The following is a 13,177-nucleotide window of genomic DNA, read 5'->3' on the forward strand; positions in this document are numbered from 1 at the left end:
ATTTTCAGTTAAGAAAGGGGATGATGTGGTGTATTAACCATCCTTACGGACATTTGGATACTGATGCATGGGTATTACCGAAACCGGAAGTTGTATCTGGAGTCTAGTGTAAGCTGTCCGGTACAAGAATAAAGTTGGTTGCATGTTACTCCTGCCTCAGCTTCGCTAATATATTACAATAAGTATAATGAGAGGATTATTGTCATTTTATTTTCAGCCTCGACTTGTATTTGTATTGTAAACGTATAGAGTCCTTGTTGTTAATAGCCTACCGTTAGACCATGCTGTATGTCAGTGATCACTTAAAAACATTTTGGGGAGCCTTATTTTCGTGAGAGCACCACGACTTCCAAGTCATGTGTACGCGCACCTCACAAGCATCACAGTCGTGCCAATACAATGTCATACTCGGAGTACGAACATTACTGAAAGAAACGGAATGGATCAAGTGCACTATTTGGAGAATTTGACAAACTGAGTTGATAAACACACAATGTTGACAAAGTAATTGCATTTTTCTAATCTAAGAAGCATCAGAAATTTCATGGAAAATTTTATAAAATACAGTCTGAAAATGGACTGCCGCAACTTTCCAGAGCAGCTGCCATTGTTGCCATGAGCTGGCCCAGCCAGCATACAGCTGCTTTTAGTTTTTGGAAACTGCTGTTGGTAAGATCAAATAAAGAATACTTTAATTATCCAATTATTGCTAATGTAATAACTATCACTTAACCTTTAATTAGTGCTCACATTTTTGCTTTTGTTTTGGGTTTTCTTGTTCCCAGTCATATAAACTATGCTGTAGTTTTAGCTACTCAAATCTTTTCTGTACTACACTCAATAAAATCAACATTTTATTCCCACAGCCCATCATACCATCATCGTGAAGTCATAATACATTGTTTTGGGGTGTTCAAACCCTTTCTGATAGTTTGTTCTGTGTGGTTGTAATTGTCCCAGTTAAGGTTTTAAAAAAATTATTCTGTAGTGAATTCATAACAAACCTTTTATTTAAAGAAAACATTTAACCTGTTAGTTCTTTTTGTTATTAGTTCTTTTAACACTTGTGCTTTACACACTAAAATGTTTAATGTTTTGCGTGTGTCTTTGTAGGTGTTGATTTGTTGACTGTGGCCTCCTTTATTGAAATTCTGGACAAATAAAAGAGAGATGATACAGCATTTAGCCAGAGTGCTGTCTTTAATAACATTTTTATAAAGAAAAAGGACAGAGTCTGAACAATCTGCACTGGAGCTGGCCAGTTTGCCAAAAGCTGTGTTTTATTATGATCACTGAACAAACTCAATCATCCTCAAATCTGGCAAAAACCTTTTTTTTTATTTATTTATTTATTTTTGTATCAATGATTATAACGCAGAAAAACTTTCATAGTCCTGCTTTCTTTCAAAAATAAAAGTTAAGAGCTCTTTCATCAAGTTCCTCCTCCCAACTCTGCAAAGCCTCCTGTTTCTCCTTTTGTTTATTTTTGCTCATTGATAAGACAGCTGGAAATACAACTTCCACTGAAGGTTATAGTTCAGCACCAATCAGCTGCAGCCATGATCACGTGGTAAAATGTTCTCCTGTAAAAGGGCACAAATAATTTTTTTAATTACTTTTCACATTAATTAATGAACAAAGATGGATTTTTTTTTAACAAATTATATTTAATTTCTTTGTGGCCTTTAATATACAGTAGGTAGGTAGGTAGGTAGGTAGGTAGGAAAGTTGGAAAGTAATGAGTTGCTGTTTCTCAGCAACAGAACCAGGCAACGACAGCGTTTTGTCCAGTCGCTGGATGCTGCTTAGTCAAGCAAAACCAAATAAAATCAGTATATGTTGATAGAAGATTGATAATATAACAGCAATCTCACTGGCATATATGTACCTTAAAAAGCATGTTTTTCCATCTACCTTTTTTTCTCTTAGTCCTCTATATATTTGTAATATGTTAATAGGGTATGTCTTTATGTCACTTCTTTCTGCCAAAAACAACAAAACATACTACATACATCACATCACTAAATATGATCTGTGAAAATGGTGCACTGCTCGGTGGCTGCCTCAGTCTGCCTGATCCTGTTTGTTTATATGTTGCTGTTGTCTACTCTTTGACTGGTTTGTACCAGAAAAAAATTTGTTGCACCTGTCGAATGACAATAAAGTTTCATTCATTCATTCATTCATTCATTCATTCATTCATTCATATTGTTTTAGTTTCAACTAAAACAATGTGAATGTAAGACCTGGAGGAGATCAGTATTAGTTCACATCCTGCTAACTGTGCTTCGCCCAGGATCTTCCCTGCAACTCAATTTCACAACAAACCATGTTCATGTTCATTCTTAGAAAAGCCAAAAATGTACAATTACAATGCTTTAAATGCTGAAGCAAAGTAAATATATAAATATTAGGATATAAATTAAATGTGTATGACCAAAACACATTCATGTTTTATAACCTTGTAGTTTGACAAGTTTTAGTCATTTTTACTTTTTAAGTGTTTATTGTAGAAACAGTATCTAATAAAATAATTGCAATAGTTAGACGGCTTTTTAAATTCTTAGTTAAACGGGCAGGGTATTTGTGGGCGTGGCCTGTTCCCACGTTTGTGGGAGGAGCTTAAACAAAAGATTTGTGTAATAAAGTTCTAGAATTCTTTGATGTTGGTCACATGACTGATGATGTCAAACATTCAGTATATCTGAAAAATTCTAAAGATTCTCAGATCATCCAAACATTCGATCGCGTGCACACGTCCTCGACACTTTGGAAGAATTTTACACTGGTGAGAATATAGCATTTTTCTTCAAAACTTTTCTGTTTCTCTACAGATAAGTTGACAAGAAATACTATTGAATATCTGTTAAGATGGCATCAGAAAACAGACCATTCAATTTTTCTAACGGTGCTAGCAAAACCTCACAGGCTCAGACAACCAGCCTTGTTAACAGCTTCAGGTTTAGCATCGAGACACCAAAATCTGACATAAATCCATCTAGTCAGAGCAGCAATTCCTTGAAAACCGACTGCAACGGCTTCAAGTTTTGCGGTAACATGAAAGGCTCAAACTCTGATGAAAACCAGAAGAGTTATACCACCAAGAGCCAAAACAATGAAGAAGATTTGCAGAAGTCAGAGGAGAACAACCTCTGTGAACTGACAGATAAGAAACCATCAAGAAGTCAGAAATTAGCCGAAGAGATAGCTTTCCAGAAAGAACATAAACGGAAACTGTGGGAGGAAAAAGCCAAATCTCCGACATGGAAATACCTCAGTCAAATTGTGAAGGTATCTTCACCAGAAACAGAATCGGCTCTGAAAGAGGGGAAACAAGTGGAGGGTGAAAACTCACAAATCCGGAGAGAAGTAAAAGATTTGGAACAGACAAACACTAAGGCTTTTCGTCCGAAAGAGAGAAGCAAAACTGAAAAACAGAAGATGTTTGAACGAGAAAGGAAGGAAATGGAGGAAGCATTTGGAGCCACTGATCAGGAAAAAATCACACAGGTAGAAATTTGGCTAACGATGAAAAATCTGATCAAAGAAATGTCACAAGAGAATAAAGCTCTGACGAACAAGATGAAAATTTTTGATGATGAAAGGAGAGAAATTCAGGCAATGAAGGCTGATTTAGAAAAAGAGAGGAAACACCTAGAGGATCAAATTAGCAAAGTGGAGGAGAGAGGAAGAGAGATTGACCAACAGAAAATTAAACTCAACAAGAGAAAATCTCTCTGGAGCAGGAAAGAAAAAGAACAGAGCATGGAGGCAAAAAAACTGGGAAAGGAGAGAGAGGAATTGGAGCTGCTGAGAGATCAGTTGAGGCAAGAGAAAACATCTATTCTGCAGAAAAGTAAACAGCTGGAAAAGCAAGTCCAGGAGCAGCAAGGTGGGAAAATACACCCTGAAGTGGAAATGAATGAAGAGGGAAAGAGTAACGGAAAACTTGAGCTTGAGAAAAGAAAATATAGGGAGAGACAACAAATTTGGAGCAGGAGATTTAAAATGATGGAAGGTGAGCTGAATAAAGCAGAAAAGAAGAATAATCAGCTGTTAAAGGAAAACAATAAACTCTCCGAAGAGAAGAAACAGCTGGAAAAGGAGAGAAAAGACTTGGTGGAGGAAAAGACTGCAGAAACTCATGTGGAAATCTTGAATCAACTAAAAGAGGAGAAGAAAAAATTGGAGCTGGAGAAAAATGAACTCTTAGAGAAGAAACAACATCTGGAGCAGGAGAAGAAACAGCTTGAAAAGGAGAGAAAAGACTTGGTAAAGGAGGAAAAGAGAGTACAAACTCATGTGGAAATCAGTAGCAATCAACTAAAAGAGGAGAAGAAAGAGTTGGAGTTGGAGAAAAATGAACTCTTAGAGAAGAAAGAACATCTGGAGCAGGAGAAGAAACAGCTTGAAAAGGCAAGAAAAGACTTGGTGAAGGAGGAAAAGAGAGTACAAACTCATGTGGAAATCAGTAGGAATCAACTAAAAGAGGAGAAGAAAGAGTTGGAGTTGGAGAAAAATGAACTCTTAGAGAAGAAAGAACATCTGGAGCAGGAGAAGAAACAGCTTGAAAAGGCAAGAAAAGACTTGGTAAAGGAGGAAAAGAGAGTACAAACTCATGTGGAAATCAGTAGGAATCAACTAAAAAAGGAGAAGAAAGAGTTGGAGTTGGAGAAAAATGAACTCTTAGAGAAGAAACAACATCTGGAGCAGGAGAAGAAACAGCTTGAAAAGGCAAGAAAAGACTTGGTGAAGGAGGAAAAGAGAGTACAAACTCATGTGGAAATCAGTAGGAATCAACTAAAAGAGGAGAAGAAAGAGTTGGAACTGGAGAAAAATGAACTCTTAGAGAAGAAACAACATCTGGAGCAGGAAAAAAATCAACTGGAAGAAGAGAGAAAAGCAAAGCAGCTGGAAAAACACGTTGAAGAGGAGAGAGTAGTGACTGAACAGGACAAACTGGGAGCAGAGCTAAATCATGTGATAGAAAATGAAAAAGAAACACAGGATTTGATTCATGCTCAACCCTTGAGTCTCCCTAAGAACCAGGGTGAATTTTCAGTTTTCGATTCACATCCATCTCATGAGGAATCTCAACTTTGCTCCACCTTCAGTGCTCAAACACTCTTCTTATCCTGTCAACATTTCTGTGTTATATCCAGAGACATCCCATCTTTCTTCCTCTGAACCTGCCATTGATAACACCATCCTCACTCCACCCTTGGTTGTAGATTATACTGATTATCCGGTTGTCCAACCAAACTCCAACCAGATTACTCCCAAAGACACCTTCATCTCTCCACCCTGCAACAGTAATCCTCATGATTTCCCGTTGTATGACGCAAATTCATACTGGGACGGCTGTGCCAACACCAACTACGGCAGTTTCTTCTCTCAAGGGTGTTACAGCAACCCTCCAAATTTCCCGTTGTATGATGCAAATTCATACTGGGACGGCTGTGCCAACACCAACTACGGCACTTTCGTCTCTGCAAACAGTTACACCAACCCTCCAAATTTCCTGTTGTATGATACAAATTCATTCTGAGATGGCTGTGCCAACACCAACTACGGCACTTTCTTCTCTACAAACAGTTAAAGTAATCCTCATAATTTCCCTTGTATGATGCAAATTCAAACAGAGATGGCTGTGCCAACACCAACTACGGCACTTTCTTCTCTACAAACAGTTACAGCAACCCTCCAAATTTCCCGTTGTATGATACAAATTTATACCGGGACGGCTGTGCCAACACAAACTACGGCACTTTCTTCTCTCAAGACTGTTACAGCAACCCTCCAAATTTCCCTTTGTATGATACAAATTCATACTGGGACGGCTGTGCCAACATCAACTACGGCACTTTCTTCTCTCAAGGCTGGTAAAGCAACCCTCCAAATTTCCCTTTGTATGATACAAATTCATACTGGGAAGGCTGTGCCAACATCAACTATGGCACTCTGTTCTCTCAAGGCTGTTAAAGCAACCCTCCAAATTTCCCGTTGTATGATGCAAATTCATACTGGGACGGCTGTGCCAACATCAACTAAGGCACGTTTGTCTCTCAAGACTGTTACAGCAACCCTCCAAATTTCCCGTTCTATGATCCAAATTCATACTGGGACGGCTGTGCCAACACAAACTACGGCACTTTCTTCTCTCAAGACTGTTACCGCAACCCTCCAAATTTCCCATTGTATGATACAAATTCATACTGGGAAGGCTGTGCCAACATCAACTACGGCACTTTCTTCTCTCAAGGCTGTTAAAGCAACCCTCCAAATTTCCCGTTGTATGATACAAATTCATACTTGGACGGGTGTGCCAACATCAACTACGGCACTCTCTTCTCTCAAGACTGGTAAAGCAACCCTCCAAATTTCCCGTTGTATGATGCAAATTCATACTGGGACGGCTGTTCCAACACAACAGCTTTCTACTCTCAAGACTGTTACAGCAACCCTCCAAATTTCCCGTTGTATGATGCAAATTCATACTGGGATGGCTGTGCCAACACAAACTACGGCACTGTCTACTCTCAAGACTTACAGCAACCCTCCAAATTTCCCGTTGTATGATACAAATTCATACTGGGAAGGCTGTGCCAACATCAAATACGGCACTTTCTTCTCTCAAGGCTGGTATAGCAACCCTCCAAATTTCCCTTTGTATGATACAAGTTCATACTGGGACGGCTGTGCCAACATCAACTACGGCACTCTCTTTTCTCAAGGCTGTTAAAGCAACCCTCCAAATTTCCCGTTGTATGATGCAAATTCATACTGGGACGGCTGTGACAACACAAACTACGGGACTGTCTACTCTCAAGACTGTTACAGCAATCCTCATAATTTCCCATTGTATGATACAAATTCATATTGGGATGGCTGTGCCAACACAAACTACGGCACTTTCTACTCTCAAGACTGTTACAGCAACCCTCCAAATTTCTCGTTGTATGATACAAATTCATACTGGGACGGCTGTGCCAACATCAACTACGGCACTTTCTTCTCTCAAGACTGTGAAAGGAACACTCCAAATTGCCCGTTGTATGATACAAATTCATACTGCGATGGCTGTGCCAACATCAACTACGGCACTCTCTTCTCTCAAGGCTGGTAAAGCAACCCTCCAAATTTCCCGTTGTATGATACAAATTCATACTGGGACGGGTGTGCCAACATCCACTACGGCACTCTCTTCTCTCAAGGCTGGTGAAGCAACCCTCCAAATTTCCCGTTGTATGATGCAAATTCATACTGGGACGGCTGTTCCAACACAACAGCTTTCTCCTCGCAAGACTGTTACAGCAACCCTCCAAATTTCCCGTTGTATGATCCAAATTCATACTGGGACGGCTGTGCCAACATCAACTAACGCACGTTTGTCTCTCAAGACTGTTACAGCAACCCTCCAAATATCCCGTTGTATGATCCAAATTCATACTGGGACGGCTGTGCCAACATCAACTACGGCACCCTCTTCTCTCAAGGCTGTTACAGCAACCCTTATAATTTCCCATTGTATGATACAAATTCATACTGGGATGGCTGTGCCAACGCAAACTACGGCACTTTCTTCTCTCAAGACCGTTACAGCAACCCTCCAAATTTCCCATTGTATGATGCAAATTCATACTGGGATGGCTGTGCCAACACAAACTACGGCACTGTCTACTCTCAAGACTGTTACAGCAACCCTCCAGATTTCCCATTGTATGATGCAAATTCATACTGGGATGGCTGTGCCAACACAAACTACGGCACTTTCTTCTCTCAAGACTGTTACAGCAACCCTCCAAATTTCCCATTGTATGATACAAATTCATACTGGGAAGGCTGTGCCAACATCAACTACGGCACTTTCTTCTCTCAAGGCTGTCAAAGCAACCCTCCAAATTTCCCGTTGTATGATACAAATTCATACTGGGACGGGTGTGCCAACATCCACTACGGCACTCTCTTCTCTCAAGGCTGGTGAAGCAACCCTCCAAATTTCCCGTTGTATGATGCAAATTCATACTGGGACGGCTGTTCCAACACAACAGCTTTCTACTCTCAAGACTGTTACAGCAACCCTCCAAATTTCCAGTTGTATGATGCAAATTCATACTGGCATGGCTGTGCCAACATTAACTACGGCACTGTCTACTCTCAAGACTGTTACAGCAACCCTCCAGATTTCCCGTTGTATGATCCAAATTCATACTGGGACGGCTGTGCCAACATCAACTTCGGTACTTTCTTCTCTCAAGGCTGTTAAAGCAACCCTCCAAATTTCCCGTTGTATGATGCAAATTCATACTGGGACGGCTGTGCCAACATCAACTACGGCACTCTCTTCTCTCAAGACTGTTACAGCAACCCTCCAAATTTCCCGTTGTATGATTCAAATTCATACTGGGACGTCTGTGCCAACACAAACTACGGCACTGTCTTCTCTCAAGACTGTTACAGCAACCCTCCAAATTTCCCGTTGTATGATATAAATTCATACTGGGAAGGCTGTGCCAGCATCAACTACGGAACTGTCTTCTCTCAAGGCTGTTAAAGCAACCCTCCAAATTTCCCGTTGTATGATCCAAATTCATACTGGGAAGGCTGTGCCAACATCAACTACGGCACTCTCTTCTCTCAAGGCTGGTAAAGCAACCCTCCAAATTTCCCGTTGTATGATGCAAATTCATACTGGGACGGCTGTGCCAACACAAACTACGGCACTTTCTTCTCTCAAGACTGTTACAGCAACCCTCCAAATTTCCCGTTGTGTGATACAAATTCATACTGGGATGGCTGTGCCAACATCAACTATGGCACTCTCTTCTCTCAAGGCTGGTAAAGCAACCCTCCAAATTTCCCGTTGTATGATGCAAATTCATACTGGGACGGCTGGTCCAACACAACAGCTTTCTACTCTCAAGACTGTTACAGCAACCCTCCAAATTTCCCGTTGTATGATGCAAATTCATACTGGGACGGCTGTGCGAACATCAACTACAGCACTCTCTTCTCTCAAGGCTGTTAAAGCAACCCTCCAAATTTCCCGTTGTATGATACAAATTCATACTGGGATGGCTGTGCCAACACAAACTACGGCACTGTCTACTCTCAAGACTGTTACAGCAACCCTTATAATTTCCCATTGTATGATACAAATTCATACTGGGACGTCTGTGCCAACGCAAACTACGGCACTTTCTTCTCTCAAGACCGTTACAGCAACCCTCCAAATTTCCCGTTGTATGATGCAAATTCATACTGGGATGGCTGTGCAAACACAAACTACGGCACTGGCTTCTCTCAAGACTGTTACAGCAACCCTCCAAATTTCCCGTTGTATGATCCAAATTCATACTGGGACGGCTGTGCCAACATCAATTAAGGCACTCTCTTCTCTCAAAGCTGTTAAAGCAACACTCCAAATTTCCCGTTGTATGATACAAATTCATACTGGGATGGCTGTGCCAACACAAACTACGGCACTGTCTACTCTCAAGACTGTTACAGCAACCCTTATAATTTCCCATTGTATGATACAAATTCATACTGGGACGTCTGTGCCAATGCAAACTACGGCACTTTCTACTCTCAAGACCGTTACAGCAACCCTCCAAATTTCCCGTTGTATGATGCAAATTCATACTGGGATGGCTGTGCCAACACAAACTACGGCACTGTCTACTCTCAAGACTGTTAAAGCAACCCTCCAAATTTCCCGTTGTATGATACAAATTCATACTGGGACGGCTGTGCCAACATCACCTACGGCACTCTCTTCTCTCAAGACTGGTAAAGCAACCCTCCAAATTTCCCGTTGTATGATGCAAATTCATGCTGGGACGGCTGTGCCAACACAAACTACGGCACTGTCTACTCTCAAGACTGTTACAGCAACCCTCATAATTTCCCATTGTATGATACAAATTCATACTGGGACGTCTGTGCCAGCACAAACTACGGCACTGTCACAGCAACCCACCAAATTTCCCGTTGTATGATCCAAATTCATACTGGGACGGCTGTGCCAACATCATCTACGGCACTCTCATCTCTCAAGACTGTTACAGCAACCCTCCAAATTTCCCATTGTATGATACAAATTCATACTGGGAAGGTTGTGCCAACACCAACTACGGCACTGTCTTCTCTCAAGAGTGTTACAGCAACCCTCCAGATTTCCCGTTGTATGATGCACATTCGTACTGGGATGGCTGTGCCAACACCAACTACGGCACTTTCTTCTCTCAAGACTGTTAGAGTAACCCTCCAGATTTCCTGTTGTATGATACAAATTCATACTGGGACAGCAGTGCCAACACCAACTACGGCACTGTCTTCTCTCAAGACTGTTACAGCAACCCTCATAATTTCCCATTGTATGATACAAATTCATACTGGGACGTCTGTGCCAACACAAACTACGGCACTTTCTACTCTCAAGACTGTTACAACAACCCTCCAAATTTCCCGTTGTATGATCCAAATTCATACTGGGACGGCTGTGCCAACATCAACTACAGCACTCTCTTCTCTCAAGGCTGTTAAAGCAACCCTCCAAATTTCCCGTTGTATGATACAAATTCATACTGGGAAGGCTGTGCCAACATCAACTACGGCACTCTCTTCTCTCAAGGCTGTTATAGCAACCCTCCAAATTTCCCGTTGTATGATTCAAATTCATACTGGGACGGCTGTGCCAACACAAACTACGGCACTTTCTACTCTCAAGACTGTTACAGCAACCCTCCAAATTTCCCGTTGTATGATCCAAATTCATACTGGGACGGCTGTGCCAACATCAACTATGGCACGTTCTTCTCTCAAGACTGTCAAAGCAACCCTCCAAATTTCCCATTGTATGATCCAAATTCATACTGGGACGGCTGTGCCAACATCAACTACAGCACTCTCTTCTCTCAAGGCTGTTAAAGCAACCCTCCAAATTTCCCGTTGTATGATACAAATTCATACTGGGAAGGCTGTGCCAACATCAACTACGGCACTCTCTTCTCTCAAGGCTGTTAAAGCAACCCTCCAAATTTCCCGTTGTATGATGCAAATTCATACTGGGATGGCTGTGCCAACACAAACTACGGCACTGTCTACTCTCAAGACTGTTACAGCAACCCTCCAAATTTCCCGTTGTATGATACAAATTCATACTGGGAAGGCTGTGCCAACATCAACTACGGCACTCTAAAATAAATAAAATAAAAAAAAAATAAATAAATAAATAAATAAATAAAAAAAAATAAAAAAAATAAAAAAATTAAAATAAAAAAAAAGGAAAACAATAAACTCTCCGAAGAGAAGAAACAGCTGGAAAAGGAGAGAAAAGACTTGGTGGAGGAAAAGACTGCAGAAACTCATGTGGAAATCTTGAATCAACTAAAAGAGGAGAAGAAAAAATTGGAGCTGGAGAAAAATGAACTCTTAGAGAAGAAACAACATCTGGAGCAGGAGAAGAAACAGCTTGAAAAGGAGAGAAAAGACTTGGTGAAGTAGGAAAAGAGAGTACAAACTCATGTGGAAATCAGTAGGAATCAACTAAAAGAGGAGAAGAAAAAATTGGAGCTGGAGAAAAATGAAGTCTTAGAGAAGAAACAACATCTGGAGCAGTAGAAGAAACAGCTTGAAAAGGCAAGAAAAGACTTGGTGAAGGAGGAAAAGAGTACAAACTCATGTGGAAATCAGTAGGAATCAACTAAAAGAGGAGAAGAAAGAGTTGGAGTTGGAGAAAAATGAACTCTTAGAGAAGAAATAACATCTGGAGCAGGAGAAGAAACAGCTTGAAAAGGCAAGAAAAGACTTGGTGAAGGAGGAAAAGAGAGTACAAACTCATGTGGAAATCAGTAGGAATCAACTAAAAGAGGAGAAGAAAGAGTTGGAACTGGAGAAAAATGAACTCTTAGAGAAGAAACAACATCTGGAGCAGGAAAAAAATCAACTGGAAGAAGAGAGAAAAGCAAAGCAGCTGGAAAAACACGTTGAAGAGGAGAGAGTAGTGACTGAACAGGACAAACTGGGAGCAGAGCTAAATCATGTGATAGAAAATGAAAAAGAAACACAGGATTTGATTCATGCTCAACCCTTGAGTCTCCCTAAGAACCAGGGTGAATTTTCAGTTTTCGATTCACATCCATCTCATGAGGAATCTCAACTTTGCTCCACCTTCAGTGCTCAAACACTCTCTTATCCTGTCAACATTTCTGTGTTATATCCAGAGACATCCCATCTTTCTTCCTCTGAACCTGCCATTGATAACACCATCCTCACTCCACCCTTGGTTGTAGATTATACTGATTATCCGGTTGTCCAACCAAACTCCAACCAGATTCCTCCCAAAGACACCTTCATCTCTCCACCCTGCAACAGTAATCCTCATGATTTCCCGTTGTATGACGCAAATTCATACTGGGACGGCTGTGCCAACACCAACTACGGCAGTTTCTTCTCTCAAGGGTGTTACAGCAACCCTCCAAATTTCCCGTTGTATAATGCAAATTCATACTGGGACGGCTGTGCCAACACCAACTACGGCACTTTCTTCTCTGCAAACAGTTACAGCAACCCTCCAAATTTCCCGTTGTATGATGCAAATTCATACTGAGATGGCTGTGCCAACACCAACTACGGCACTCTCTTCTCTCAAGGCTGGTAAAGCAACCCTCCAAATTTCCCGTTGTATGATGCAAATTCATACTGGGACGGCTGTTCCAACACAATCTACGGCACTTTCTACTCTCAAGACTGTTACAGCAACCCTCCAAATTTCCCGTTGTATGATCCAAATTCATACTGGGACGGCTGTGCCAACATCAACTATGGCACGTTCTTCTCTCAAGACTGTTACAGCAACCCTCCAAATTTCCCGTTGTATGATCCAAATTCATACTGGGACGGCTGTGCCAACATCAACTACAGCACTCTCTTCTCTCAAGGCTGTTAAAGCAACCATCCAAATTTCCCGTTGTATGATACAAATTCATACTGGGAAGGCTGTGCCAACATCAACTACGGCACTCTCTTCTCTCAAGGCTGTTAAAGCAACCCTCCAAATTTCCCGTTGTATGATGCAAATTCATACTGGGATGGCTGTGCCAACACAAACTACGGCACTGTCTACTCTCAAGACTGTTACAGCAACCCTCCAGATTTCCCGTTGTATGATACA

At 41.2% G+C, this 13,177-nt stretch overlaps 1 protein-coding gene across 1 annotated transcript; it reads left to right on the forward strand.

Moving 5' to 3' along the window:
* The first annotated feature begins 2,871 nt into the window (after positions 1-2,871).
* On the forward strand, positions 2,872-11,508 carry LOC121652072 (trichohyalin-like). The gene is made up of 2 exons (XM_042004613.1): positions 2,872-4,146; positions 11,455-11,508. The coding sequence occupies exons 1-2, from the start codon at positions 2,872-2,874 to the stop codon at positions 11,506-11,508; spliced, it is 1,329 nt and encodes a 442-aa protein (XP_041860547.1).
* Positions 11,509-13,177: the final 1,669 nt, after the last annotated feature.

Source organism: Melanotaenia boesemani, chromosome 13 (assembly GCF_017639745.1).
Source record: "Melanotaenia boesemani isolate fMelBoe1 chromosome 13, fMelBoe1.pri, whole genome shotgun sequence".
Taxonomy (NCBI): domain Eukaryota; kingdom Metazoa; phylum Chordata; class Actinopteri; order Atheriniformes; family Melanotaeniidae; genus Melanotaenia; species Melanotaenia boesemani.

What these genes read in the sequence shown, in the direction of transcription:
- LOC121652072 (XM_042004613.1), top strand. Translation starts at nt 2,872, where the DNA reads ATGGCATCAGAAAACAGACCATTCAATTTTTCTAACGGTGCTAGCAAA. An exon ending in AAAAGACTGCAGAAACTCAT is followed by an intron (nt 4,147 to 11,454) that starts GTGGAAATCTTG and finishes AAGAAACAACAT; the next exon opens with CTGGAGCAGGAGAAGAAACA.